Consider the following 25,731-nt stretch of genomic DNA (forward strand, 5'->3'; position numbering starts at 1 on the left):
ATTGACTGTAGATGGCTCTCTTTTTACTTGTTTCAGAGAAACAGCTGTGTTAGTCTGTATTCGCAAAAAGAAAAGGAGTACTTGTGGCACCTTAGAGACTAACCAATTTATTTGAGCATGAGCTTTCGTGAGCTACAGCTCACTTCATCGGATGCATGCTATGGAAATTGCAGAATATCATTATTATATACACAGACACCATATATAATAATGATATTCTGCAATTTCCACAGTATGCATCCGATGAAGTGAGCTGTAGCTCACGAAAGCTCATGCTCAAATAAATTGGTTAGTCTCTAAGGTGCCACAAGTACTCTTTTTACTTGTAAGTCTTCCTGTATACCATGTGATCATGTCAGCTGAACTGGAATCCATCTTTAACCTGGTGCTTTTCCATTTAGAAGGAGTGGTGGAAACCCAGAGAGGGACAAATGATTTCCACCTTGTGCAAAAGATATATAAGGGGGCGGAACAGAACAAAGGGGGCTGCAGTCATGAAAAATCCCCTAGTTACCACCTGAGCTGGAACAAGGGCTGTACCGGGGGAAAGAATTGTGCCTAGACTAGGAAGGTGTCCAGTCTGTGATAGAAGCTTATTGAAACCTCTCTGAGGGTGAGATTTTATCTGTATTCAGTTTTCTTACTGTATCAGGCTTAGATTTGCATGTTTTATTTTATTTTGCTTGGTAATTCACTTTGTCTGTTATTACTTGAAACTACTTAAATCCTACCTTTTGTATTAGTAAAATCACTTTTTACTTATTAATTAACCCAGAGTGTGTATTAATACCGGGGGGAGGAAACAGATGTGCATATCGCTCTATCAGTGTTATAGAGGGCGAACAATTTATGAGTTTATCCTGTATAAGCTTTATACAGCTTAAAACGGATTTATATGGGGTTTGGACCCCTTTGAGAGCTGGGCATCTGAGTGCTGTAGACAGGAACCGTTCTTAAGCTGTTTTCAGTTAAGCCTGCATCTTTTGGGGGACGTTGTCCAGACATGGGTCTGTTTGTGTAGTAGGCTAGCGTGTCTGGCTCGAATCAGGCAGGGCACTGAAGTCACAAGCTGCCAGGGAAAACAGGTTTAGAGGTAGTCTCAGCACATCAGTTGGCAGTCCCAAAGGGGTTTCTGTGATCCAACCTGTCACAGGGTCTCAAGGTGAAAATCAATCTCATCTTGGATTTTTGTTCTACCTCTTTAATGCTCCCTGCAAGGAAGAGAAGGGAAAGGCTTCATATGGAAACTAGCTTTCACATCAGTGGCTGATAGACTGCTAGAAGCCTTTGTTGCCCATGTACGGGAGCTCAATGTCAACACCATAAGAAGCTTGAAGGATCCTAAGCTCCCTTTCTGCAAGCACCAAACTATGAATTGATAGCCAGACAGCCTCTACTAGGAGCATGTCTATACCTACTTGTCAAACAGAGTAGGAGCTTTTTATCCCCATGCTCTCTGCTATTCCCTTAAAAGAATCCACGTGCTTGGGGCACCGTGCGGTTTTCCCTGTAACTCTTTCTCTTCTCCCCACCCCCATCCCAGATCATATTCCTGGATGCTTCAGATACATGGTCCTTAACATTGTTTAGATCCACCAAATCCGGTTTTCAGAAAACTCCTCAATTGCCCTTTATTTCTCAGAGAATGGCTGGCCTTAAATTGGAAGTCCATATCAAGGCACACACTATTTGAAGAGCAATACCGGATTTTTCCATCTGACACATACAGTGTAGCCATATGGTTCTTACTCCATATGCTTATCAAGTGGTGGTGTTTTGATTGAGCTTCAAGTGAGGAATCTCATCTTTAGAGTTTAATTCCTGTGGAATCTCTTTTCTGAAGCAGTGGAAACTAATATATCCTTCTTCCTAAAGTTTTATATCTTTCAGAATATCCCATATGTGAGTTAGCTAAACTTACTGTGGCAGGGGGTGGAGGAGTATTGTATTTTTGGATACATCCTGTTTGGATACATCAATCTTGATATTGCTGGGAGGTATTTAAAGTCTACACATAGGGAATGAGTAAGTATGTTGTTTTTTGGCATTGCCCTTATGCTGCTTTGTGCAGTTTGTTAGCTTTTTTGGCAAATTCCCCAAGTAACTGACCTTACAGAAGTGACAATCTTGCACAGATGTTATATGTAGAGGGAGAACTTACTTTGTTTCTCTGAAGATATCCTCTTGTAGGGTTGTCACTGGCCCACCTTCCTCCCTTCAGAAGAGAAAGTTCCAAAGATAGGGGTTAAACTCAGAGAGTTATTCCAGATTGCTAGTTGGGGTTAGGAAAGGGGAGGTTGGAGAGATGGCTGCAAGTCCAACATGCTAATGCTGTCCTTGAAGACCAAATAACCTTAGGATACTTGTCTGTCTTGAACTAGGGAGATGAGTATCCTTACAAGATAAGTTCAGAAAAGCAGTTTTTCCTTGCCCTTTTAAAAACAAAAACAACCTCCTCTTCTTTCGTCCTTTAATAAAAATAAGGTTTTAGAAGTTGGGATTGGCTGTCAACCTGTCCATGCCTTGAAAAAAGTAAAAGTGAATGTTTTGTCTGTTTGTTGTTTCTTTTACTGACAACCGACTTTTTTCATGTCTTCATGCCTGAGAAATTAGGGATGATAAAGTCCATTATGTCCATAGTGGAGCTTTGATGGATTATAGCAACAGGCCAGATAGGAGTGCTCATCTGTGTGTGTGCTGGCCACTGAATCAAGAGCATGTGCAACTAAGTCAACTGTTACAGATGAGCTTGATATTCCATTACTTTTTCTGGGATCAGGCAGCCTTTTGTTAGTTTTCTGTTTTTAGCACTGTTTTTTTTACAAAACTCCTTTTAATATCTGCTTGTTTGACTTTTGATAAGCTTGTACATGAATAACCATATTAATTTGTGATTAACGGTTCCATGTTAATTTCTTTAGCTGAAATCATCCATAGGCTTTTTAGGTAACACGTCAAAAAGATAAACTGCCCCAAGGACTTTAGTCTTACAAGTTAAGGGTGTACATCTGTTATTTTGCTGATATGCAGGAATTCCTGTTTTGTATGGATGAATACATGCTTCTTGTACACTTGATCTGGAAGCATAGATCTATTGCCTTGCAGGACTTAATGTATGAATTGAGAGTTTTGACTTGCAGCTTGTGTCCCTATACATTGCATGCTTACTGAAGGCTTACTTACACATGGGAAATGTTCCAAAGTTTCCTACTTGTTTCTGGCTCCCAATGTTACCAAGACCGTGTACCATATGTGTGAAAAATTCTCAGTAGAGTTAAATTTATACAGTGATATTTGCTTTAAAAACTGTTAATTTAAAAATCACTGGTCAGGAAGGTATCTTAAAATGTTGTCAGAAATGAGGAGTCTGAATGCCTCAGGAGTCAGCAATAGAGACTTTCCAGGTTAAATGTTTGATTCAAATTGAGATTCATAACAACTGGTTACTGGCTCTTTGGTCTTAGTTAATCTCAGTCCTGTTCCTAGTAGTTTGCCAACTGTCCTATGGATACCTTTCTCAATAGGAAGACTAAAGATTGCAGCGTCACTGAAATGGAACAATTTTTTCTAGGGATGATTTGCTCACGATGCGTGTTGAGTCACACTGGAGTAGATTAGAGAAGCTTAAACTGCTTTTTGCTTTCTTGACCTCTAAAGTTTAGTCTCCAGGTCATCTTCACAATCAGTTTCACTTTAAAAAAAAAAAAAAAAAAAAAATTCTCAGGTTAGATCTTAGCCAGTTTTCTGAAAGAAGGATTGCAAGCTGCAAAACAAGGATTTAGACTACAGAGTGATTTTAGAGGTAGATCAATGGGGCAATATGCTTGTAAGAGGATAAGGAAGAAAAAAAATAAAAATACAATTTTTAAGTGGTTTGAATATTGGTATTTATCTTGTATCCTGAATTAAGCATGACTGTAGAAAAATTTTGAGGCTCCTAGAAATGTGAGCTTGGGGATAAACTGTTTCCAAGGGACCACCCTGAAACTCAGCCAGCAGAAGCAGAGAGAAGCAGCTGCAGAATGTATGGTGGGCGGGTGGCTGAGACCTCCCTCCTCTTCAGCACTTTGAGACTCAGAATTGTGCATGGGAGAGCGCCCCGTGCCAACTCAGGGCCTCTGCCATGTGAGCATAGGGACAAAGACTGCTGAGAGGAACTGCTCAGAAACTCAGCCAGCAGGAGTGACAGGTAGCTGCACTGTACCTTTTACAGTCTTTTCCCAGGACATTTTCTCCTCTTTATTGATTGGCTGTTTGCTTTAACTGTTCCCAAAACACACACACCATGATCACCTCTCCCTGCCCCCCCCCCACTTCCTCTTTGTTTAGCTAATTACTGTTCAACAAACCAACAAACATAACACTATCATGAAGTTTCTCAACACTCATTTATTTTGCTTGTATGTTATAGCCCTTTCTCCTCAATCCTTTGTCGCTTGTGTATTTAGATTATAAGCTTATTTGGCCAGAGACTGCTTTTTACTCTGTTTCTACAGTGCCTAGCACAATGGGATTCTGATCTTGTTCGGGATTCCTAGGCACTACTGTACTTTACCTTGGTGTTGCAGGATAGACCTTCCACACGTGGATCACAAATATGCAGTATCTGGTCTAAAAAGGGGAATGGCTTTTGTGTTCAAAAATATTAAAATGCTTGCTAAGAGCTAAGATGCCTCACTTCCGTGATGCATTAGCTTTCGAACTCTTTAATTGCAGATATTTCTTATATACACATCTTTTTGCTCTTGTACTCATAACTGTTTCTGCATCTTTGGCTTTTGACAAAATTGTCAAATGCAGAATAACTGGATAAGTAGAAGGAATTAAAAGGTAGTGAAGTATGGAAAAATTAATTATTAAAACAGTTTATAGTGTAAGCTTCCATTATCAAATTCCTTAATCATGTTGCTCTGTTTGAGAGCTCATAGCTTTAAAAGTCCAGAAGGGACCATCATGATCATCTAGTCTGACCTGCGCGTCACAGGCTACAGAACTTCACCCACCCACATAACCTTTGGCTGAGTTACTTAAGTTCTCAAATCTTTGACTTAAAGACTTCCAGTTGCAGAGAATCCACCATTTACTGTAGTTCAAACCACCAAGTAACCTGTGCCCCCTGCTTCAGATGAAGGTGAACAAACCCAAGGGTTTCTGGCAGTCTGATGTGAGGGGAAATTCCTTCCCAATCCCAAATACTGTCATCAGTTAGACCCACCAGCCAGACATGTGGGAAAGCGTTCTCTGTAGTAACTTAGAGCCCTCCTCGTCTCTGGCTGTTGGAGATATTTGCTACTCAAAGTCATGGATGGGCCACATTCTAATGTAGGCAACCTCCTCATACCATCACCGTCCTAAATTTACCAAGCTCAGTTTGAAGCCAGTTAGCGGATGCAAAACCTACTTCCCTTGGAATGCTGTTCCAGTACTTGACTCCTGGGATGGATAGAACCCTTCATCTAATTTCAAATCTAAACTTTTTGATGGCCAGCTTGTATCCATTTGTTCTTGTGCCAGCAATGGCTCTTAACTTAAATAACTCCTCTCCCTCCCTGGTGTTTGTCCCTCTAATGCGGTGGTTCCCAAACTTCAATAACTCGTGAACCCCTTTCACTAAAATGTTAAGTCTCATGAACCCCCCTCCTAAAAATGAATATTTCCAGGGATTTTCTCCCACACCTCAACATAAATTATAAAAGCAATGATCTTGGAAATATAACATTTGTTTTTATGACATGCTTATTACACACTATTAATTATTATTTATCATTACAGTATTTTTATTACATTATGAAAATAGCAACACTCTTCCAAGATTTCACTTTTGTAGCTTGTGTCACTTTTGATTAAGTCTGTTATAAGACAAGACTCCTGTCAGAGTTGCCAGTAGAAAAAAGGGGTGTGGTGGGACGCTGCTGGGGAAGAAAGGGGAGGGCCCACTGTGGGGGGCACCGCTGAGGTGGGGGCGGCACGTGACCCTCGTCTCCCCCCTGTACTGGCACCTCTGACTCCTATGTTTCATCAAGGAGTATCAAATGTGAAACATCATGAAGCCAATTCAGAGTTCCTGCTACCCAAGCATTCAGGTCTTGAGCAGTCCGGGCAAACAATGCACATTACAACAAAGCTTAAACTTGTTCTTCATAATAATTTAAAAACAACACTTAGCAGCTGATTTAATTTTAAAAACAGCAAAAAAAAAAAAAATCAGCCTCCCTTTCTATTTCGTAAAAGGAGTCTTGAAGTTTAAATCTCCTCAGTGTGATAGATATGCTTTGCTTAGCTCTTGGAAGTCCCCAAGGCTCCGGGCTGCTGGCCTCGTGCTATCCTGGGTCCCTATGGACAGCTCTATCCACCATTAGGGAATTTTTTCTTGAGAACCCCCTGTAACATTTGGTGAACCCCCAGGGGTTCATGAACCCCAGTTTGGGGAGCCATTGCTCTAATGTATTTACAGAGCACAGTTGTATATCTCTTCTGCCTTTTTTGTTAGTCTAAACGTGCCAAGCTCCTTAAGTCTTCTCTTTTTAAGAGCGGTTCTCCATTCCTCTCATCATCCTAATGGCCCTTTTTTGCACCTGTTCCAGTTTGAATTCTTCTTTCTTAAATATGGGAGACCAGAATTGCATATAGTATTCTAGGTGAGGTATCCCCAGTGCCCTGTCTAATGGTAATAATTAGAGCTGTCAATTAATCGCAGTTAATGCCTGTGATGAACTGAAAACCGAATTAACACATTTTTAATGTGTTAATTGCAGACCTCTGAGTGAGGAGGGAGGCATTGGCAGTGGGGGATCTGAAGCCCCAGCCTGCAGCTCCACAGGAGGCTGAAGCCCAGAACCCGCAGCCTTGAGCTTATATTTGAAAATATAGAAAACATCCAAAAATATTTAAATAAATGGTGTTCTAGTATTGTTTAACAGTGTGATTAATGAGGATTGATTTTTTTTTTAAATCTTGTGATTCATCGTGAATAATTTTTTTTAATCGCTTGACAGCCCGAGTAATAACACTTCCCAATCTCTACTGGGAATACATCACCTGATGCTTCCTAGGATTGCAGTAATTTTTTTCATGGCCATATCACATTTGCAGCTGAGTCATCCTGTGTTCAATCAGTACATCTAGGTCTTTCTCTATCACTTCCAATTGTAAGTCCCCAGCTTATAGCAAAAATTCTTCTTCTTTGTCCTGACGTGCATAACCTGGCACTTTGGACTACTGAACTTTTCTGTTGTTCCAGTTTGCGAGATCATCCAGATCTTGTATGCTGTATTGGCAAAACCTCCAAACTTTGTTCTCCACAAATTATTAGCGCACACCCACTTTTCATGCCAAGGTCAATAATGAAGATGTTAAGTAAGATTTGATCCAAAGACTGACCCTTGAGGAGCATCACTAGTAACCTGCTTTCAGGCTGACAGTTCACTTTTCAGCATGATCTGTTGTAATCTCCCCTTTAACTAGTTCCTTACCTACCTTTCAATTCTCATATTAATTAATCCCTGCGTGACAGGTTCGGCACCAGAGATCCCCTTGGGACTGTCACCTGCGGTGCTGAGATCACCTCTGAGCACGTTTTCCCTGCTATCTTGGGACTCCAGAACCCTGTCTTATTGAGCCAAACATGCTAGCCTGCTGCAACACAGACCCAGGGTCTGGTCCACGCTCCCAAAGCTTCAGAATTAACTGAAAACAGCTCAGCAGGTCACCTAGCTCCAGCACCCAGACACCCAGCCTCCAATGGGATCCAAATCCGTTTTACTCTGTGTAAAGCTTATACCGGGTAAACTCATAAATTGTTCACCCTCTATATCACTGATACAGAGATATGCACAACTGTTTTCTCCGCCAGGTATTAATCACTTATTTGTGTTCATTAATAAACAAAAGTGATTTTATTAAGTATAAAAAGTAGGATTTAAGTGATTTCAAGTAATAACAGCCAGAACAAAGTAAGTCACCAAGCAAAATAAAGCAAAAAGAGGCAAGTTTAAGCCTAATACATTAAGAAACTGATTACAGGTAAAATCTCTCCCTCAGAGATGTTCTAATAAGCTTCTTTCACAGACTAGACTCCTTCCTAGTCTGGGCCCCATCCTTTCCCCAGTACAGTCCTTGTTAGTTCCAGCAGACATCTTAGGTGTTAAGCAGGGGCTTTCTCATGACTGGCCTCCCTTTGTCCTGCTCCATCCCCTTTTATAGCTTTTGGCACAAGGTGGGAATCTTTTGTGTCTCTGAGTCCCCACCCTTCCTTCTAAATGGAAAAGTACCAGATTTAAGATGGATTTCATTATCAGGTGACATGGTCACATGTCACTGTAAGACCCCAGCCTCCATTCTTCTTGGGCTGGCCCACATGTACACAGGAAAGTTTGCAAGTAAACAGAGCCATTTAGAATTCATTGATTTCTGAAGCACCCTTAATGGCTTCCATTTTATATGTTTACGTCACTAATGCAAGTTTATATCTTATTCTCCTAACTTCAGACACAGAAATAATACTTGCAAACAAATAGGATGAACACACTTAGTAGATTATAAGCTTTGTAATGACACCTTACAAAGGATCTTTTGCATAAAGCATATTGCAGTTACATCGTATTCACATTCATAAGCATATGTAGTGCAAAGTCACACCCTGTGGTCTTCAATTTAACTAAATGTCCTGTGTGGAACTGTATCAATTACTCTACTCTATGCATCCGATGAAGTGAGCTGTAGCTCACGAAAGCTCATGCTCAAATAAACTGGTTAGTCTCTAAGGTGCCACAAGTACTCCTTTTCTAATTACTCTACTGAAACCCAAGTAGATTCCATATACTGTCTTTTGTTGTCTACAAAACCAGCTGTCTTCTCAAAGAAAGAGATCAGGTTGGTCTGTCACAATCTACCTTCTGTAAAATCTTATTATATTTTATCCCAATTACTGTTTACCTCTGTCTTTTTATGTACTCCCTTTCAAAATCTCTTCTAAGACCTTGTATACATTTGAAGTCAAGTTTACAGGTCTGTAGTTTCCTGGGTTACTATTTTTCATTTGGTTATTGTTTGTAATTCTCCAGTCATAAGGTACAACCCCAGATGTTACAGATTCATTAAAAAAATCTTTGCCACTGCCCCATAGCGTCGCATTACCATTACTAAAAACTGAAGCAAAGTATTGATTTTAGGTATTGGGTCATACCTAGACTGTCATTAATCTTTACCCTGTTCTTAGTGCCTCGCAGTTCCAACCCCCTCCGTCCCCCCCCTTCCCCCCCCCAGTTTGCTTTTTATTTGTGTGGCTAAAGACACTCTTACTGTTGGTTTTAATTTCATTAGGTCCAACTCTGCTTGTCTTTTGACAGTTCTCACTTTCCCCTACACTTTCTGACCTCCAAGAGGTAGCTTTCCTTGTTAATAGATCCCTTCTTCTATTCCTTGTAGGCTTTCTGATTTCTCTTAATCTGTTTGAGAGGCTTGTTCAACCAGTTTGGTCTGCGAGCCCTTCCCTACCATTTCCCACCCTCTTGTTTGGGATACAGGCTCCAGAAAGTTTGTGCAACTTTGATTTAAATCCAAGCCTCCTCCACATTGAGATCCTTGAGTTCTTCAGTCCAGACAACTTCCCTAACAAATTCCTTTAACTGTTGGTTTTTTCAATTTGCACTTTTGAAATCAAGGATCCTACTTGCAGATCTATGTTTATTCTTCCATTTAGTTCGAACTGAATAGGTCATGCTCATTTGAACCAAGATTGTCCTCAACAATCAGCTCTTCTATGAGGTCCTCACTACTTACAATTTTAGATTTAGTATTGTTATCACTTGTTGTTGGTTTGGTGACTTTTTATTTGGTGAAGATGTCTGTTGGCTATCACATCCAGGAATGTCTGATCCCTAGCATTATTAGTAGCATTTGTCTTCCAATCTGTATCTGGGAAATTAGTCTTCCATAATTTCACAATTCGTGGTACTATTTATTTAATTAAAAATATTAAAGGTCTCTAGCTGTGTTTAGTTTCAATCTTGGGGGTCTATAGCAGACCTCAAGCACTATCCCAGTGGAAACTGTGTTACCACTCTTCTCCAGAGTGATTTTGACCCAAATGGATTGGGTTTTTTTTTTTTTCCCCACAGTCTACCTCATCATTAATATACAATGCTATTTCAGCACCTTTAGCTTTGTCTCATTTCAGAACAATACATATCCTTCAGTACCTGTATTCCAAGCATGATTACTATTCTACCATGTTTCTGTTGTTGTTTGGTTTCACTTCATGCAGCAGTAGTTCTAATTCCTTCATTTTGTAACCCAGGTTTCTCACAATGAACAGCCATTTTAGTTTGTGCTTCTTCTCACCCAGATTCCTTGCCAGATTAGGTACATTTTACTGCCAGTATTGCCTAGTTGATTGTTACTGTCACTGATATTGGCACTATCTTTCCTCTTGTTGTCCATTTGCCTATCCTCTGTTGCTTCCTCTGTTTTTGTATCCTCTCTTACTTGATTTTGTTCCTGCTCAGTATTCGAATCTGGCATAGAGATTACATGAGCAGTTCTCAATCATCTCTCCTGAATTCCTTTTAATCAGTTGGGTCAATGTACCTCAAGGAAGTCTGTTAACCCTCCCAACTCAGGTTGAGTCCATCCCATCCATCCCTTGAGAGCAGTCCTCTGTCCGTGAATGCCTCCAAGTCGTTAAACATCCCAAAGCCCATCTTATAGCACCAGTGCCCGAGCCATCTGTTGATCATCATAATATTGTCTCCATCTTTGTCCACTTGTTCTAGAAACAGGTAGAATTCCAGTGAAGATCTGAACCTCCATTTCTTTTAAGTGTGTACTCCAGCCTGGCATAGTCTTCCTTGATGCATCCTGGTGAGACTCCAGCAGTGTCATTGTTCCCACATGAACGACCGTCTGTGAATTCTTTCCTGTTCCCATTAGGATGGTCTTCAGCCTCAGAGCCACATCCTATATATTAGCTTCCACTCGATAACACACCCATCTGTTCTCAGAATCAACTCTGGTGACAGATTTGCCTGTCCTGGGAGTCCTCAGTCATAGAGATCAGACTTTTCTTGGTGTTGGTACGATTCTCAGGCCTTCCTCCTTCTGTTCTTTCTGATTGCAAGTCATCTTGTCTTCTGTTCTGTTCTTACTTGTAGTCTTCTGAGAGTCATCCTCTATTCTTTCAGGACTCTGAACTTTGGCTATCTCCATTCTCTTCCCTGCTTCTTCTAGGACTAGCTGCTCTTTTCTTTTTCCTTGTTCTGCCATCTTCTGTTGCTGCCTACCTCTCCTCTTCATCTTCCAACTTGACAAACCTCTTCCTCAGATACATTTTTCATTCACTAGCTGGTCACTTCCTCTGTCTTGTTCTTATCATATGCTTCCTCAGGCCACTTTCTTCATCCAGCAGTTCACGCTCATAGTTCTCTTGTCCAGTGTTCATCTGCAAGTCTCAAGTTTTTCCTTCAGCCTTCTCTTTTCTTTCCTTCATTATCCACTCAAAATCCTTCTCTGAACTCAACAGAATGCACGTCATGTAGCCTCTGCATCCAGTCATCTTCATTGTCTCTTCCATTCTTCTGGTCACTACTGCTGTGGTGCCTCTGTAGCTGTCATATCCTTCCCTCCTAAGTTCCTGTTAAGAAAAAAAAAATTCCAGTGTGGGGGGGCCCCCCCCACCGCACCATTCCCCAAATTTCCCTTACAAATTCCCACTCCCCTGTTACCAACTTGGTTGGGGGGGAGGGATAGCTCAGTGGTTTGAGCATTGGCCTGCTCCCAGCGCCTCCTGCCCACCGACTGTCCCGCCGATCAGCGCCTCCCCCCACCCTCCGATCAGCTGTTGTGTGGTGTGCAGGAGGCTCTGGCAGGGGAGGGAGAGGAGCGAGGGCATGGCAGGCTCTGGGGAGGGGGTGGAGTGGGGGCAGGGCCTGTGGCAGAGCCAGGGGTTGAGCAGTTAGCACCCTCCCAACGCATTGGAAAGTTGGCACCTGTAGCTCCAGCCCTGGAGTCGGCGCCTATACAAGGAGCCGCATATTAACTTCTGAAGAGCCACATGTGGCTCCGGACCCACAGGTTGGCCACCCCTGGTCTAGCATACAGAAAACCCTTGAGTCATCAGTTTACCCAAAAAACAAATCTAGTGTTCCCTCTTGAACCATTGTAGTTTCCCTACAAAAAACCCCTGCCCATGCTCAAGTAAGTGTTCTGATGCATGGATCCAACCCTGCATCAGTTCCACTGGGATTTCGTCTTTTCCTGTCTGATCGTGCTGGGGGCTCTGCCTGTCTCCAGTGCTCAGAACCCTGAGCTACCATCATCACGTGGGAATCCTGAAAGTTGAAGTTTCATGGAGTGGTGAGATCCCAGCATGCTCTCTCTCTCTTTCTCTGTTTTCTTTTCTACCGCGGGTAGGTATAGTTTTCTATATATGACTTTTGTAACCTTTTAATAATGTAACTGTTATGTTTGTTTAGGCTCTCCTTGTGTGGTTATCACTATTATTCAGTAACTTTTATGTTTAAGCTGGTTGCTTCTCTCGTTCGTTCGTTGGTTCGTTCTGGGCCTGGAGGAACCCATCCGTGGGGAACCTAGGTCTTGCAAGATAGCTCCATTGAGAGGAGACTTGCAGAAGGGAGAAGTAGAGCTCCATATGAAAACACAAGTGACAGAAGGAGTACATTGATATAATTACAGGACCCCCCCCCCGGAGGAGTAACCCTAATAAATGAGCGTACCCCAAAGTAACTGGCAAATCTGGTAACACCATCTTGGTTGTATTTCCCTAGTTTGTTAATGAAAAGGATATGTGAGACAGGATTAAAAGCCTTACCATGGTGTCTGGCTTTCGATGGTAGCCAAAGGAAGAAAGTGCTGCTTTGATGGGCATGGTGAGAAGATGGATATAAAGAGTTCTTCTCTTTATGTGTGCATCTAAAGTCATTCTCTTTGATTGACAGGAACAAGCTGCTTCTTTGTCTTGATCGAATATGATGCCAAGCAGGGTTGTTGCTGACCCAAATTATGCAACCTGGTAATGTCAGCAACATCAAGCGTGTTGAAGAAAAGAACCATCTACTTCCCTTGCATCTGCAGGAATACATCTTTGCAAGATGATCAATGTTATCAAGACCACTTTTCATGCCATTGTAGTGGAGAATTGTGAGGTTTTTGTCTCCTACAGTCTTGGCATGATGCATTGTCAAATGCATAATTACCGATTTTTGTCCTTTTTGAATTTAGGAAACCACAGTGAGTGGCCCAGGAAAACCAAACACTGATAAGTTTTTCCCTGCTGTGTTGAGGTTGCATCTTACTGGGTATATCTGGCTTTTTTTATTGGATTGTTCCAGCATAGGTTAAACTTTCGTTGAGTAGATCTTCAGCAAGCTTGAATACTGGTGAAGTTATTCCCAGCTATGGTTATTCCAGTTCTTTACCAGGGCTAAACACGGACTCCTCATTGTCTGAAAACAAACTTGATGAACAATCAATGGAATTATAGTCTTCCTTCTCAGAGCAACTCTTGACGTGATCTGGCACAAAGTCACTATCCTCTAATATGTTTTCAACATACGGCAACATGCTTTGAGAGTTGCAAATCACTTTTATAAGGTCAGAAGCAGAATATTGTGCCTGTTCGCCATCTTAGATTGCACAACACACACAATCCACTCAAGTGCCTCTTGAGTCTGCAATGTTTGGAGCATAATAGTTAAACAGAAAATCCCCTCAAGAATGTTAGGCCAATAAAACCATCTGTTTTCATACCTAACAAGACCAGACTTCAAAGGATCGGCGTCTGTGGAATACCTTCTACCTTGCTTTATGTAGCAGCCACTGTCATTGCAATCTATTGTCAATTTAGCATATGCTAACTATTACAATATAAGATACTCGCTATCAGTAAATGTGTACATAGAATTACTAAAAATACAGGATAACAGAACATGTTTGGGGTTCATTTGAATCCCACATACTTCTTTGATACAGGAAAAAATGTTTTATGCTAAATTAGATTATTTTTTGGCCAACTGTGTACCTGTGCCTATATGACTGTGTCCCAAAATAGCATGGTTGAGGGGCACTAGTTCATGAGACACAGCAACATATATGCTCATGGGATACAATATTACCCCAGAAATGTGGATGAGGGCTAAATCAGGGTTATGTTAAATATCATTTTTTAAGACAAGACTTGCTAATTCCAAGCACTTCATTTATTTCTTTGAGTCACACACCCTGCTAAATTGAGAGAATGTTAAGGTTGCAAATCAAGCACTGGAAAGTTAGAAAATGCTAGAATTAAAGTTGCTTGTGCAACCCTAATTCAACCCTTGTATATGTATGGATTATTGTGGTATTTAATTAACATGCTCACATATCTTTTCTATGCTTTTACAGACTGCACACCACTCAGGCCTCCCCTGAATACAAAACAAATGATTTTTCTCATAGGCTTTTCTGAGGCAGTCATTACTGTAATGATCAAGTGCTTCACAAACATTAAATTATTTCCACTACAGTCAAGTTTGATGAGGTGATAGTGCCATTTTACAACGGGAATCTGAGGCACGAAGACTCAAGTCAAGTTTCCACCAATTTGAGCCAAGGACATGATTTTTTTCAGAGTATTTAATGTGCTATTGCTCTTCTTCTTCTTTTTTTTTTTTTTTATGTTGAAAGCACAGCTTTCTGAACAGTTCTGGCAGTGAGTAATCAGCACCTCTTTAGATCAGAGACTAGGGTCACAAGTTGCACAGCAGCCTTAATTCTGGCTTTTCTTAATTTTTGAATGCTTGACTTTGTGACCTTAATATTCTTTTAATATAGATTTTGTGTATAGTATCCTAGCCTTTTGAAAAAGCAAACTGAAATAGCAAATTCCATGATGAAAAAGCAAACTGAAATAGCAAATTCCATTATGTAGATATGTGAGCTCCATTGACATGCAGCCGAGTCATCAGCAGGTGTGGAACCTTTGGATCCACCACACACATCTCGGCCGGTTGAGCTAATGGAGTCATTGATAGCAATTGTAAATTGGACCAGCACAAGAAGGGGGTGAGAGAGACACTTTGCTAGTGGGTTACATAGATATTTGTTGACAGCAGTGGAATAGTGAGATCTTGAGTTCTGTTCCAGACTCTTGTGCTCTCATCCCCTCCAGCCTAACCCAGTTCTCTACCCCGCTCCCTTCTGTTTCTCCTCTGATCAGTCTTCTCTACTTCTGGCATTAAGCTCATTGTCCCATCATACTCCCACCAGCACTGTTCATACACAAACCCCATCTTCCCTCAGGCCTAGATCTTGTCCTCTTGGCATTCAGTTCAGGCTTCTTCTGCCTCCTTGATGTCTGGGCACCAGTAGGGAAAGCATTGAGAGCCCAGGTGAGTCTCCTTGCCCCCACTTCCTGTGTCTGGTGCCACAGTAGTCCATAGTTGGGAGCAACAGTTGTGAGGATAATCCTGCTCAGCCTGTGCATCGCCAATATATAGTATGCCCAGTCACTCTAGTGGTGATGCTTGTGTAATCTGATCGGTACGCAAGAGCTGTGTGGTCATTGCAGATGGACTTTTTTGAGTTTTGCTTCCAAACTCTTATCAAGATTCTACTAAGCATATATCAGTTTTCCCCCCCATAAGGATCATTATTTGGGCAGTTATGAGAATAACAACAAAATGTACTCCTTGACTCCGGAGATACTCCCTCGTCAGATTTCAAGTCCTCGTCCAAAAGCATGAAGCTACTACGGTTTCTGAACAAAACAGCTGTACGTATTTTTTTAACATGGGCAAAACCATGTATATGCTACTAATCTCATTATCTGTCATGTCTAAATTATTTGCCAAAACTTTCAGAAATATTCAGCCAGAGACATTCCCCCACGCTTGCAGATTTCAGTTTGAATGGCTAAAGTTTGGCAAGTTAGGAGCAACTGATAGTCCTGAGGGAATTCTGCTCCAAAAAATTAAAAATTCTGTTTTTAAAAAAAAAAATGCTGCACACAATATTTTAAAATTCTGCAAATTTCTGCATATTTTGTCAATAAATCAATATGGAGGCTCTAGCGTGGCAGTGGGGAGCACAGACCACTGGCTGCACGGAGGTGGGTGATCACCCTGCAGCCCCTCCTCCAGACACGGACTTGGCAGTGAGGCTGCACTCAACTTTGACACAGTGCAAGGGCTGGGCCTCCCCAAAAACACCTTGGGACCGTGCACCTCCAGGCCAGGCCAACCAAGATAGCAAGCAAGAGTTCAGAGTGTCACGCACAAGCCCAGCCCTGGCTCCTGATTCAGGAGTCAGGCAGGCTCAGCCTGGCAGGATCCAAGTGTGGAGAGTCTTAGGGTGCGGGGATCCAGGTATGGAGTGAGACGGTTCTGTGTGGGGTAATCTGGGTGCAGGCAGCTTAGTGGGGGTTCTGGGTGTATGGGGGATCTGGATGCATAGGGGCTTATTGGGGGGTGTTTCTCAGTGCAAGGGGAATAACACTCTGCAGGGGGGTCCAGGTGAAGGTGGCTGGGGCTCAGCAGGGGGAGTCTGGATATCTGGGGCTTATTGGAGGGCTCTGGGTGCTGGGGGAGTGGTGCGTGGTGGAGTGGGAGTACGGGGGGCTCATCAGGGTGGTTCAGGTGCAGGGACTCCGCAGTGGTTTACCTCTCTGCCGGCTGCGGTAGGTGTGCAAAACGGCATGCCCGCACTGCTGGGAAGGGGCGTGTGACCGCTTTCGCAGCTTCCTTTTGCTTCCTTGTCAGAAGTCATTTTTCTGCTGGGAAGGAAAGAAATCTACAGGAAACATGAATTCTGCGTGCGTACAATGGTGCAGAATTCCCCCCCAGGAGTAAACTGAAAACAAGGTCTTCTAATGGGAAGTGTTGAGCAACCTTAACCTACAGGTGGCAGAATATAGCTGTCAGTGACTATCCCATAAGTAAAATGCTATAATACAGAACTGTCTAAATATAATTGCGGTGGCTCTCTGCCTTTCCAGTGGTGTGGAAAAAATGGTCTTTGCAGCAGTTAGGGTGGTATCAAGGGCAGGCTCTGATGGACCAAGGTGAGGAGCCACTTACAAGAAAACCCCTTTGGGGAATTCCTTTTAATTAATATTAGCGTGGGGGAGGCTTCATCTTGAGAGCCTGTGCTCTGAAATCTGAGGCCTATCTGAAGTTACTCTTCCTATCTGGAAACTACAGTAGAACCTCAGACACCTCAGGAATGGAGCTTGTACATAATTCTGAAATGTCTGTAACTCTGAACAAAGCGCAACTCTGGCTCCAGCAGTTCACACTCCAGGCCAGGTTCCAGAGATAGCTAGGCAGCTTCGTTGCAGGTGGTGGCTTTCCTGGCTGGGCAAGCTTGTGTCCTTCTCCTGGCAGGGGAACGAGGGGGTGATAGTGGAAACAGTGCATCCCCTTCTAGTGGGGAGGGGGGTGAAAACAGTGCCTTCCCACTAGCGAGAGTGTGTGTTTAAAACAGCACCCATGGCTTACAGGAAAGCAGTGCAGACCTCAGTGCTGCTCCTGCTCCAGCTGGCTTGGGCTGGCAGCGGGGGCTCACAGTTTTACCTGCGAATTGCAGCATCTTCACTTCTTAGCTGTAAATGGGTGCCCTGTGCGTGGAGGTGGGGACAGGCAGCCCACATGTGCCTACCTTTTAAGATGAAATACAGGCACAGAACAGTATTTTCTGGTTTTTGTCTCCACTGCTGCCTGATTGGTTACTTCTGGTTTCACATGGTGTCTGGTTGACCGGTCAGTCCATAACTCTGGTGTTAGTATGTTTGATGCTCTATTTTAGAGGGAAAAGATATTCTGTCTACTGTAGAAAGTACTGCTTCTCTAGAGGAGAGGAAATTTCACTCTAGTCCAGTGGTACCAGAAGAAGCGGCAAGGAAATTTTAGGACAAAGGAACTGTTCACCAGCTACTTAGTTAAAGTCTTGCATTTCTCTTCATGCTCAAGAAAATCTCAGCGTGATTACGGTGAACTGTAAAAGTTCTGCTAAAAACTAAAAAACCTTGTATGTAAAATCCCAGAAGAGGGAGGAATTACTGTGCTTAAGTGTAATGCACTTATTACAGTTTGAGACAGTAGCTGTTTAGTGGTATTTTATCGAACGGTGCTTCTTGTGTAGCACACGACTTCCAGAGTATTCCTGGTACAACTCGAAGTGTTAGTGATGATTATTTAAAGCCCTGTTTTGTTTTTGGTTATCTCTGAGGTTTTACTCCTTGTAGTTAGGGAATGTAAATAGCGGTTAAAAAAAGTAACCATGTAACTGATTAAAATTTTATTGTTTACATAGTTAAACTTTTAACCAGGGAAATAGGGGTGCTTATTGGTTAATTGGTTAACCGGTTGAACTTTTACATCCCTACTTGTAATAGGACAACTAAAGTCAGCCACAAAGCTCACACTAAGAGTCCCTAGTTTTGTATGGCTCTGGAGGAAAGAATGCTTTTGGTTGAGGACCCCCATCTTGGAAGTTTAGTTCTGAAATTTTTTCAGTACTTATTACAAATATGTAATCTAAGTAATGTACTAATTCCTGCCTCTTTTATAAGCTACCCCTTTGTCTGCTTGTCATAAATATTTTCTTTGTTTCTAATTTACAAAATGCAAACATTTTAACTTTACACGACCATGTGGTCTAGACCTGCCGTTCTCAACCTTTAGCAACTCAAGGACCACCATTTTGATTTAAAAATTTTCAGGGACCCCCAAGCCCCTCTACTCAGCCCCAGGCCCCGCCCCCACCCCACCTCTTCCCACTCACTGCATCCCCCCTTCCTCAGTCACTCACTCTCCCCAACCCTCACTAACTTTCCTAGGCTGGGGCAGGCGATTGGGGTGTAGGGTGAGGACTTGGAGGGAGTTTGGCTGCAGGAAGGGGTGCAGGCTCTGGGAGGGAGTTGGGGTTGGGGTGTGGTAGAGGGTGCAGGCTCCAGCTGGAATGTGCTTATCTTGGGTGGCTCCTGGAAGCCACTGGCACATCTCTCTGGCAGCAGCTCCTACGTGGAAGGGTCAGGGGGTCTCCGTGCACCGCCCCCGCAGCTCCCATTGGCTGCAGTTCCCGGCCAATGGGAGCTGCAGAGTCGGCACTGGGGCGGGGACAGCGTGCAGAAACTTCATGCCCTCCAGGAGCTGCAGGGGCATGTTTTTGGGAGTGGCGCGGAGCCAGGGCAGGTAGGGAGCCTGCCTTAACCCGACTGGACTTACAGTGCCTAAAGATCTCCCGGTTTGGCTTCAGTAGCCTCCGGGAGATATGGGGAGGGGGAGGAGTTGTTCAGTGAGGCCTGTGAACCGCTTGGAGTCCCTCAGGGATTCCCAGGGGTCCACGGACCCCAGTTTGAGAAATGCTGGTCTAGACCATCTAGGTAAGGACTAGGAGGTTTTCTATCATTGATCAATTCAAACACTTAGAAACGAAGTTCTCAAGCAACTTACTTAAAGTTGAAGTAAGGTTGAGCAGATATGCTGCTTTTCTTGGAAAAACACCTTGAAAAATTCAGCTTTGGAAAACCTGTAAAACCAAAGTTAAGGTTTCACTTAAAACAACCCTTCCGTCCCCACAGAATAGCCAGAAACTTTGGCACACTTATATGCTAAGAGCATCAGAGTTCATCAGTGACTTGAGAATTAACAACAAATCTTTCTAGAAAATAACTTATTCTTAATCTTATACTGCAAGTATCATTGAAACCATAGAGAAATGATAAATTTCTTTTTAAGTTGACTGTATTTTACAAAGGATGTATGAAGGGAAAGACAAGCTGAAGACGAGTGGTTGGAAGCAGTGTATGAAGATATAAGGTTGACCCTGCAGTTACTACATCTGTGTTCGTCATTGGAAAGCCTGAAGTCCAAAGAGAGCTCCACATACATCAAACTATAGATTTCTTATATCTTTCATTTGAGCAGATTTAATACTAATCTTTTAAGGAAAGTCCAGTTGACCTGAATTTTTTACAAGAGTATTTTAAAAGTTTGATTTTTATTTTATGAATAACTTGGATTTTTAATAGGAATTCAAGTGGGTTTAGTTTAATCACAATCTAGGCTACTTTAGTCTTATGGCACTGTGGTTAGTTAACACTATTGCACAGTTCAGACCTCTTTTCAACTAGGTGACCTTTATCGTAGTCTACATCCAAAATATGGAGCAGTGCACTATAAATAGCAGATTAATTCAAAAGTAGAAAATGTACAAAGGTTTTAATACTGTTGTTTTGTTCCTCTTCTGTGCCCTGTTGTCTCATTTCCTCTTGCTCCTTGCAATATGCCCCCCCTTGCTTGCAGCTGCCCAGATTTACTCCTTTGTCCCCACCCTTGTTAATGCTCATCATCCCCTTTGAAGCAAAACCTTGCCATGCCCACAGTTTTGTTTCAGCATCTTCATCAGCTCCTTAGATTAATTTTATGTTAAAGTAACCAGGAATGAGAAGCTGGCTGAATACTGATTTTTATAGTGCGATCACAGTTTTCTCACGGTGACTGAAAGAACACTGCAAACCTTCAGAAAACAAGGGTTTCAGTAAAATATGGACCTGCTCCGGAAGCTTTCAAATGTATAGTTCTGGGGCATAGAGTGCATCCTGTTCACATGTCCAGTACTACTCTAGGCGACTCATGTTTCAGCTTCACAGACTGTCAAATGGAGAGAATACATTTCTCAGAGGAGTGCAGAAACAAAATTATGAATGTTCTTCTATAGAACTTGAAATCTAAAGGCATTTAATATACTAAGTATCACTTCTATCAGAATTTGAATTAACTGCAGTTATGTGTATGCTGTTGTACTGTAAAGTGAAAGCTTGTATTTGTTCAAACTGGGAGGAGGAGTGGAAATAGTATATTAGGAAGATTATGGCCACAGGCGCCCTACTATAATTATAACTTGGCAGTTCTTTAACCAAAAGTATCTTTCTTTCATCTCCCACTTCATCACAATATCACTTAAAGGCTCCAGCCAAGATTGGAGCCTCATTTTGCTCGGCTTTACCATACATAGAGCTTGTCCACACTTCAGAGAGCACGTATCATAAACAAGATGTTAACTAATACAAAATTTGTCACACCTCAACATTCAGTGTAGACAAAGACGTTTGTTTGTTGGTTTTGAATAGTGTCATCTGGTCAGTGTTAAGTCTAGGACCCAACATATCTTCTCATGTATTTTAAATTCTCTTCAAGATACATAGAGGTGAATTCCTATAATCAAAGTTTAAACTTCTGAAGAACAAATTATGAATCTTCTCTTGTTTATCTTCATGGAGTCGGATGAAGGTGTTTTTTTGTAACATTGTTAGAAACTCCTCTAGGATTGTTCCCTTTCTCTACTCTTAATCTCTTATTTATCTTCATAAGATAGTTCAGTGGTATATGGACAGAAACATGTTCATGTGCAAAACTAAGTTGATTCGACAGTAGAACCTCCGGTACGAACACCTCTGGAATGGAGCTTGTTCTTAACTCTGAACAAAACATGATGGTGGTTCTTTCAAAAGTTTACAACTGAACATTGACTTAATACAGCTTTGAAACTTTAATATGCAGAAGAAAAATGCTGCTTTCCTTTTATTTATTTATTTTTTAGCAGTTTGTTTAATACAGTACTGTATTTTCCTTTTTTGTCTCTGCTGCTCCCTGATTGTGTACTTCCGGTTCCAAATGAGGTGTGTGGTTGACTCGTCAGTTCATAACTCTGGTGTTTGTAATTCTGAGGTTCTACTGTAAATGAAATTCTGTTTCTAATGTTTGAGTTTAGTTTAATTTAAAATAGTGAGATTGAGCATTCATCGTTAACTGTGTTTAACTTGATTTATTACTGATTTTCCTTTTTCCTTTAGGTTGTAGAAATGGTTGAGTAGTTACAAAGAGGATTTTTAAACATTCTGTTTTAATTACAAGAGCCTTATGCAGAGAGCTAACCTTGAAGTTGGCAAAATTATTCTATTAGGAAACTGCTCATTAGATCAGTGTCATGGGGAAAGGATTTTGCTGCAGAAAAACGGAAAAGTTTGTATATATGTATGTTTAAGTTCTGAAATATATTTTAAATCTTAAGTTTGCTTTAAGTTCTTACAAATCAATTTTTGGATAATTTCATTGAGACTATTACTTTTTTTATGTGCCAGTGAGCATTGAGAATTTCCTCTGTTGAACTGAGACAAGTCTGATTTAAGGTAGTATTGGAGTTGATGGTTATAACATGGCTCTATTTGTATTACTTATATTAATAATTTCCCTCTTTTTTTTGTAGATAAAATACAGAATTTTAGTGAAGATAATAAGAACAGTCACTTCATCTACAAGAATGCCGAAGACAGTAGTGAAACCAATGCTGAAACCACAGACATTTCTGGGTACAACATAGAAACCAAGGACTTTCTTGACTCTTGGGACTCCCGTATTGGGAAAAGCTCAGACTCTCTATCAGAAATATCTCAGACTAAGGGGCCATTAAGAACTCATTTGTATGAATGGGAGGATGAAGTTGAAGACTCCACAACTGGAGAGTATATGTTAGATTTTGATAGTGAACATTTCTCAGAAATTAAGAACAAGGATGAAGAGTTTGATAAAGAAGATATGGAAAATCCAAAGGAAGCCATTAGTGAAGAACTTGTGCAAACTGTTCTTAGGCCAAGCAACTGCAGGACATATTGTAGATCCAACAAAGCAAAACAGGGGACAACAAATTTTGATAAGCTAATGGATGGCAGTAGTCAGTCTTTATCCAAAGCAAATAATGAATCAAATAATGATGGTCTGAACCCAGCAAGAAAAGCTGTTTTGAGTAGTGGGACCAGTTTTAGAGGGACAGTTGGGCGTACTAGAGACTACACTGTTCTCCATCCATCTTGCTTGTCAGTTTGTAATGTTACTATACAGGATACAATGGAACGTATTGACGAATTCACTACAGCAGCTCCTACTGACTTGGGAGAGGCTGGACGTCTAAGAAAGAAAGCAGACATTGCTACTACCAAGACTACAACTAGGTTTCGACCTAGCAATACAAAATCCAAAAAGGATGTCAAACTGGAGTTTTTTGGGTTTGAAGACCATGATGAGGGTGGGGGAGATGAAGGAGGCTCTAAAAGCTCTGGACGCTCCAATTATAAAATTAAATACTTTGGGTTTGATGACTTGAGTGAAAGTGAGGATGATGAAGATGACTGGCAGTTAGCAGAAAGGAAATCTAACAAAAAACGAAATAGAACAGCACCATCTTCCTCATTTCAGTCCAGTTCTGATGGCAATGAGAATTTTTCTCAGGACACCCAATTGAGCACTAATGCAGGTAAGCAATATTCTTCTGGATTTGATAAGATTTCAAGGCTTAAGTCTACTTAATTTTTAATTGTTGTAACCTAATTATGATATCCTTAAGGTTCTTAATCTCTTGAATTACAGTACTCAGTAGTCCAAAAATGTAGGAGTTTAGCTTCTGCTTGTCTGTCATGGGTGCCTACTGCTCCATAATTATCACAAAAATGGTTTATTTTCCTTTTAATCTCATGCCAGAGGAAAAGATTCCTCTTTCTAATGAAAACAGGTTTCATTTCTTGGTATGTAAACCATAATGCAACCATGTCACCTTCCCACTGTTTTGTCTCCATGCTTGGAAGGCAGAGGTCTTTCTATTGATGCCCTGATTCAGCTGCAAGTTATTGGGCTCGAGGCAAAATGTTCTGGGTAAAATTCTGTGGCCTGTGCTACACAGGAGGTCCATTTAAATGGTCGCTACTGGACTTAAAATTTATGGATCTAGGTTCAAATTTTGAGCTCAGAACCAAAAAACTTGAATTTTCTTGTTGTTTCCTCCTACCAGACTCATGCTACATTGAGAAATAAGGGAGGGAGACTTGAGGGAGTAGTAAGGGAAGGTCCTTAGTATCAACAGCTTGTTTTTTTCATTGTTTGAGCAATCTGTTCAGATCATCCTACTGGAGATCAAAGGGCTCATGCTTCTGCTCCCAGTTTCTGTGCCTGAGCTGGTATCTCCCTTTTCCCCACATACAAAAAAATAGTTTCATTGTTTGTGTTATGATTTGGAGAGCACTCCCTGGTGTCAGTCATTTTTTGAAAACCAGGCTGTCCTTGTGATAGTCTATGGCCTCATCTGATGAACAAGCTTAAATTCATCAAGCTTAAAAGTTTTTTGCTGATAGGTTGAAATATTCCAAAGACGTGGACAATCAGATGCACCCTTACTGTTTAGACAGCCCTCTGAAAAGGAGGACTCATCCACAGAATATAATCAAGGGATGTTATTTCATCTCTCTTAAAAATAGACTTTGATAGAATGAGAAGCACAGTTGAGACCTGACATGTTTCAGGAAGCTTGGCATCCGCCAGACCCTAAGACATTTATATGCATTTTCCAGAACTCAGAGCAGTCAGGCTTTTCCTTCTTGAATCTTCAGGGTCATAATCTCCTAGAGATGTCAAACATTTTAGCATTTAGTGTGGGTGGGAGTGGAGTGTCTTTCACCTCCAACCCACAGAAGGAGACAAAATAAGATCCCAGAACCCTTGGAATTTCACAAGAATTTGGTTTAGTTTTTCCTTCAATCACTAAATATGAACTGCACGGCTTAGCACTATCATCTTATAAAGATATTAACTCTAATGCCTAGTGTTACTTTGTGAGCTTTAGCACTTCCATTGCTGATCATTTTAGTAGAGAGAAGCAAATGGGAGTGAATCCCAATGGGACATGGGAACTGAATATTGTTACAGGGAATGAAATGCAGAGGGAAGAATGTAAGGGAGATAAACAGGAAGGTGAAAGAGGAAGAAAGATAGGACCACTGGTGTTTCTGCCCTAAAGGTGAACATATTTTGCCACTGATAAAGAATAAGGTACTGGGGGAAAAATGTCCTTTTACTGCATAAAGGCTCTATTCCATCCTGTCTTGGTGCAAAACTCCCATTGGCATCAGTGAGAGTTTAAATACTACCATCAGTTCACAGCAGTGTTGAATTTATACCCAAGTTTACAGCACATTTAAAAACGGAATCTGGCTCAATACAGAACCCATGCAACACCTCTGCCATGCTCCAGCTTGGTTCCTGATCTGTCTAAACATATATCCCATTGTTTCTGTAAGACGTCAAACAAAAATCTGTGGCAAATTACAGAACCCTAGAAAATATTCTTAGAATAACATTTAGGCTAAGTGGAAATGCACTATTCCTTTCAATTTATTCTGAATTGTTGACAGATGGGAAGAAAAAAGCTTACATTCAGTCATACAAATTTAAAGGTTTCTAAAATTCCTCCACTGGAAATCTGATTTAAGGTAGTATAAAAGACTATAAGCAGGCAATATTATTCCAAAAAGGATTCAAAGTGAATCAGAAAGTTCCCTGAATCAAGTTCCTTCCAGATGTTACTCTTGTTCATCTGTGTACCTGAAGAATTGGTCCACCTAAGGGGAAAAACACAAAAAGGGATAAAAATATTCCAGGCTCCAAATTCTTGTCCTTTCCATAGCAACATTTTCCAGACGCTGAGGCACTCCACAGTTGCTGTAAGCCTGGAATCTTGTATCTGTGCTTTCACTCCCAAATAAGAATTCCCTTGTGTCCAGGTCTTCAGTTGTAGCCCAGAATAGTCTGATTAAAAGGCAGTCTAACATCCGGATGGAGAAAAACTTTTTCACTCCTGTCATAAATATAAAGGGAAGGGTAACCACCTTTCTGTATACAGTGCTATAAAATC

At 41.4% G+C, this 25,731-nt stretch overlaps 1 protein-coding gene across 2 annotated transcripts in view; it reads left to right on the top strand.

Moving 5' to 3' along the window:
• Nucleotides 1-25,731, top strand: part of WAPL (WAPL cohesin release factor) — a 127,967-nt gene that overhangs the window by 39,324 nt on the left and 62,912 nt on the right. For both annotated transcript variants that reach the window (XM_007054510.4, XM_037905798.2), the window contains exon 3: nt 22,261-23,304. In XM_007054510.4, coding sequence (XP_007054572.1) covers nt 22,261-23,304 — 1,044 coding nt within the window. The remainder of the gene's footprint in view (nt 1-22,260; nt 23,305-25,731) is intronic.

This window comes from Chelonia mydas, chromosome 7 (assembly GCF_015237465.2).
Source record: "Chelonia mydas isolate rCheMyd1 chromosome 7, rCheMyd1.pri.v2, whole genome shotgun sequence".
NCBI lineage: Eukaryota > Metazoa > Chordata > Testudines > Cheloniidae > Chelonia > Chelonia mydas.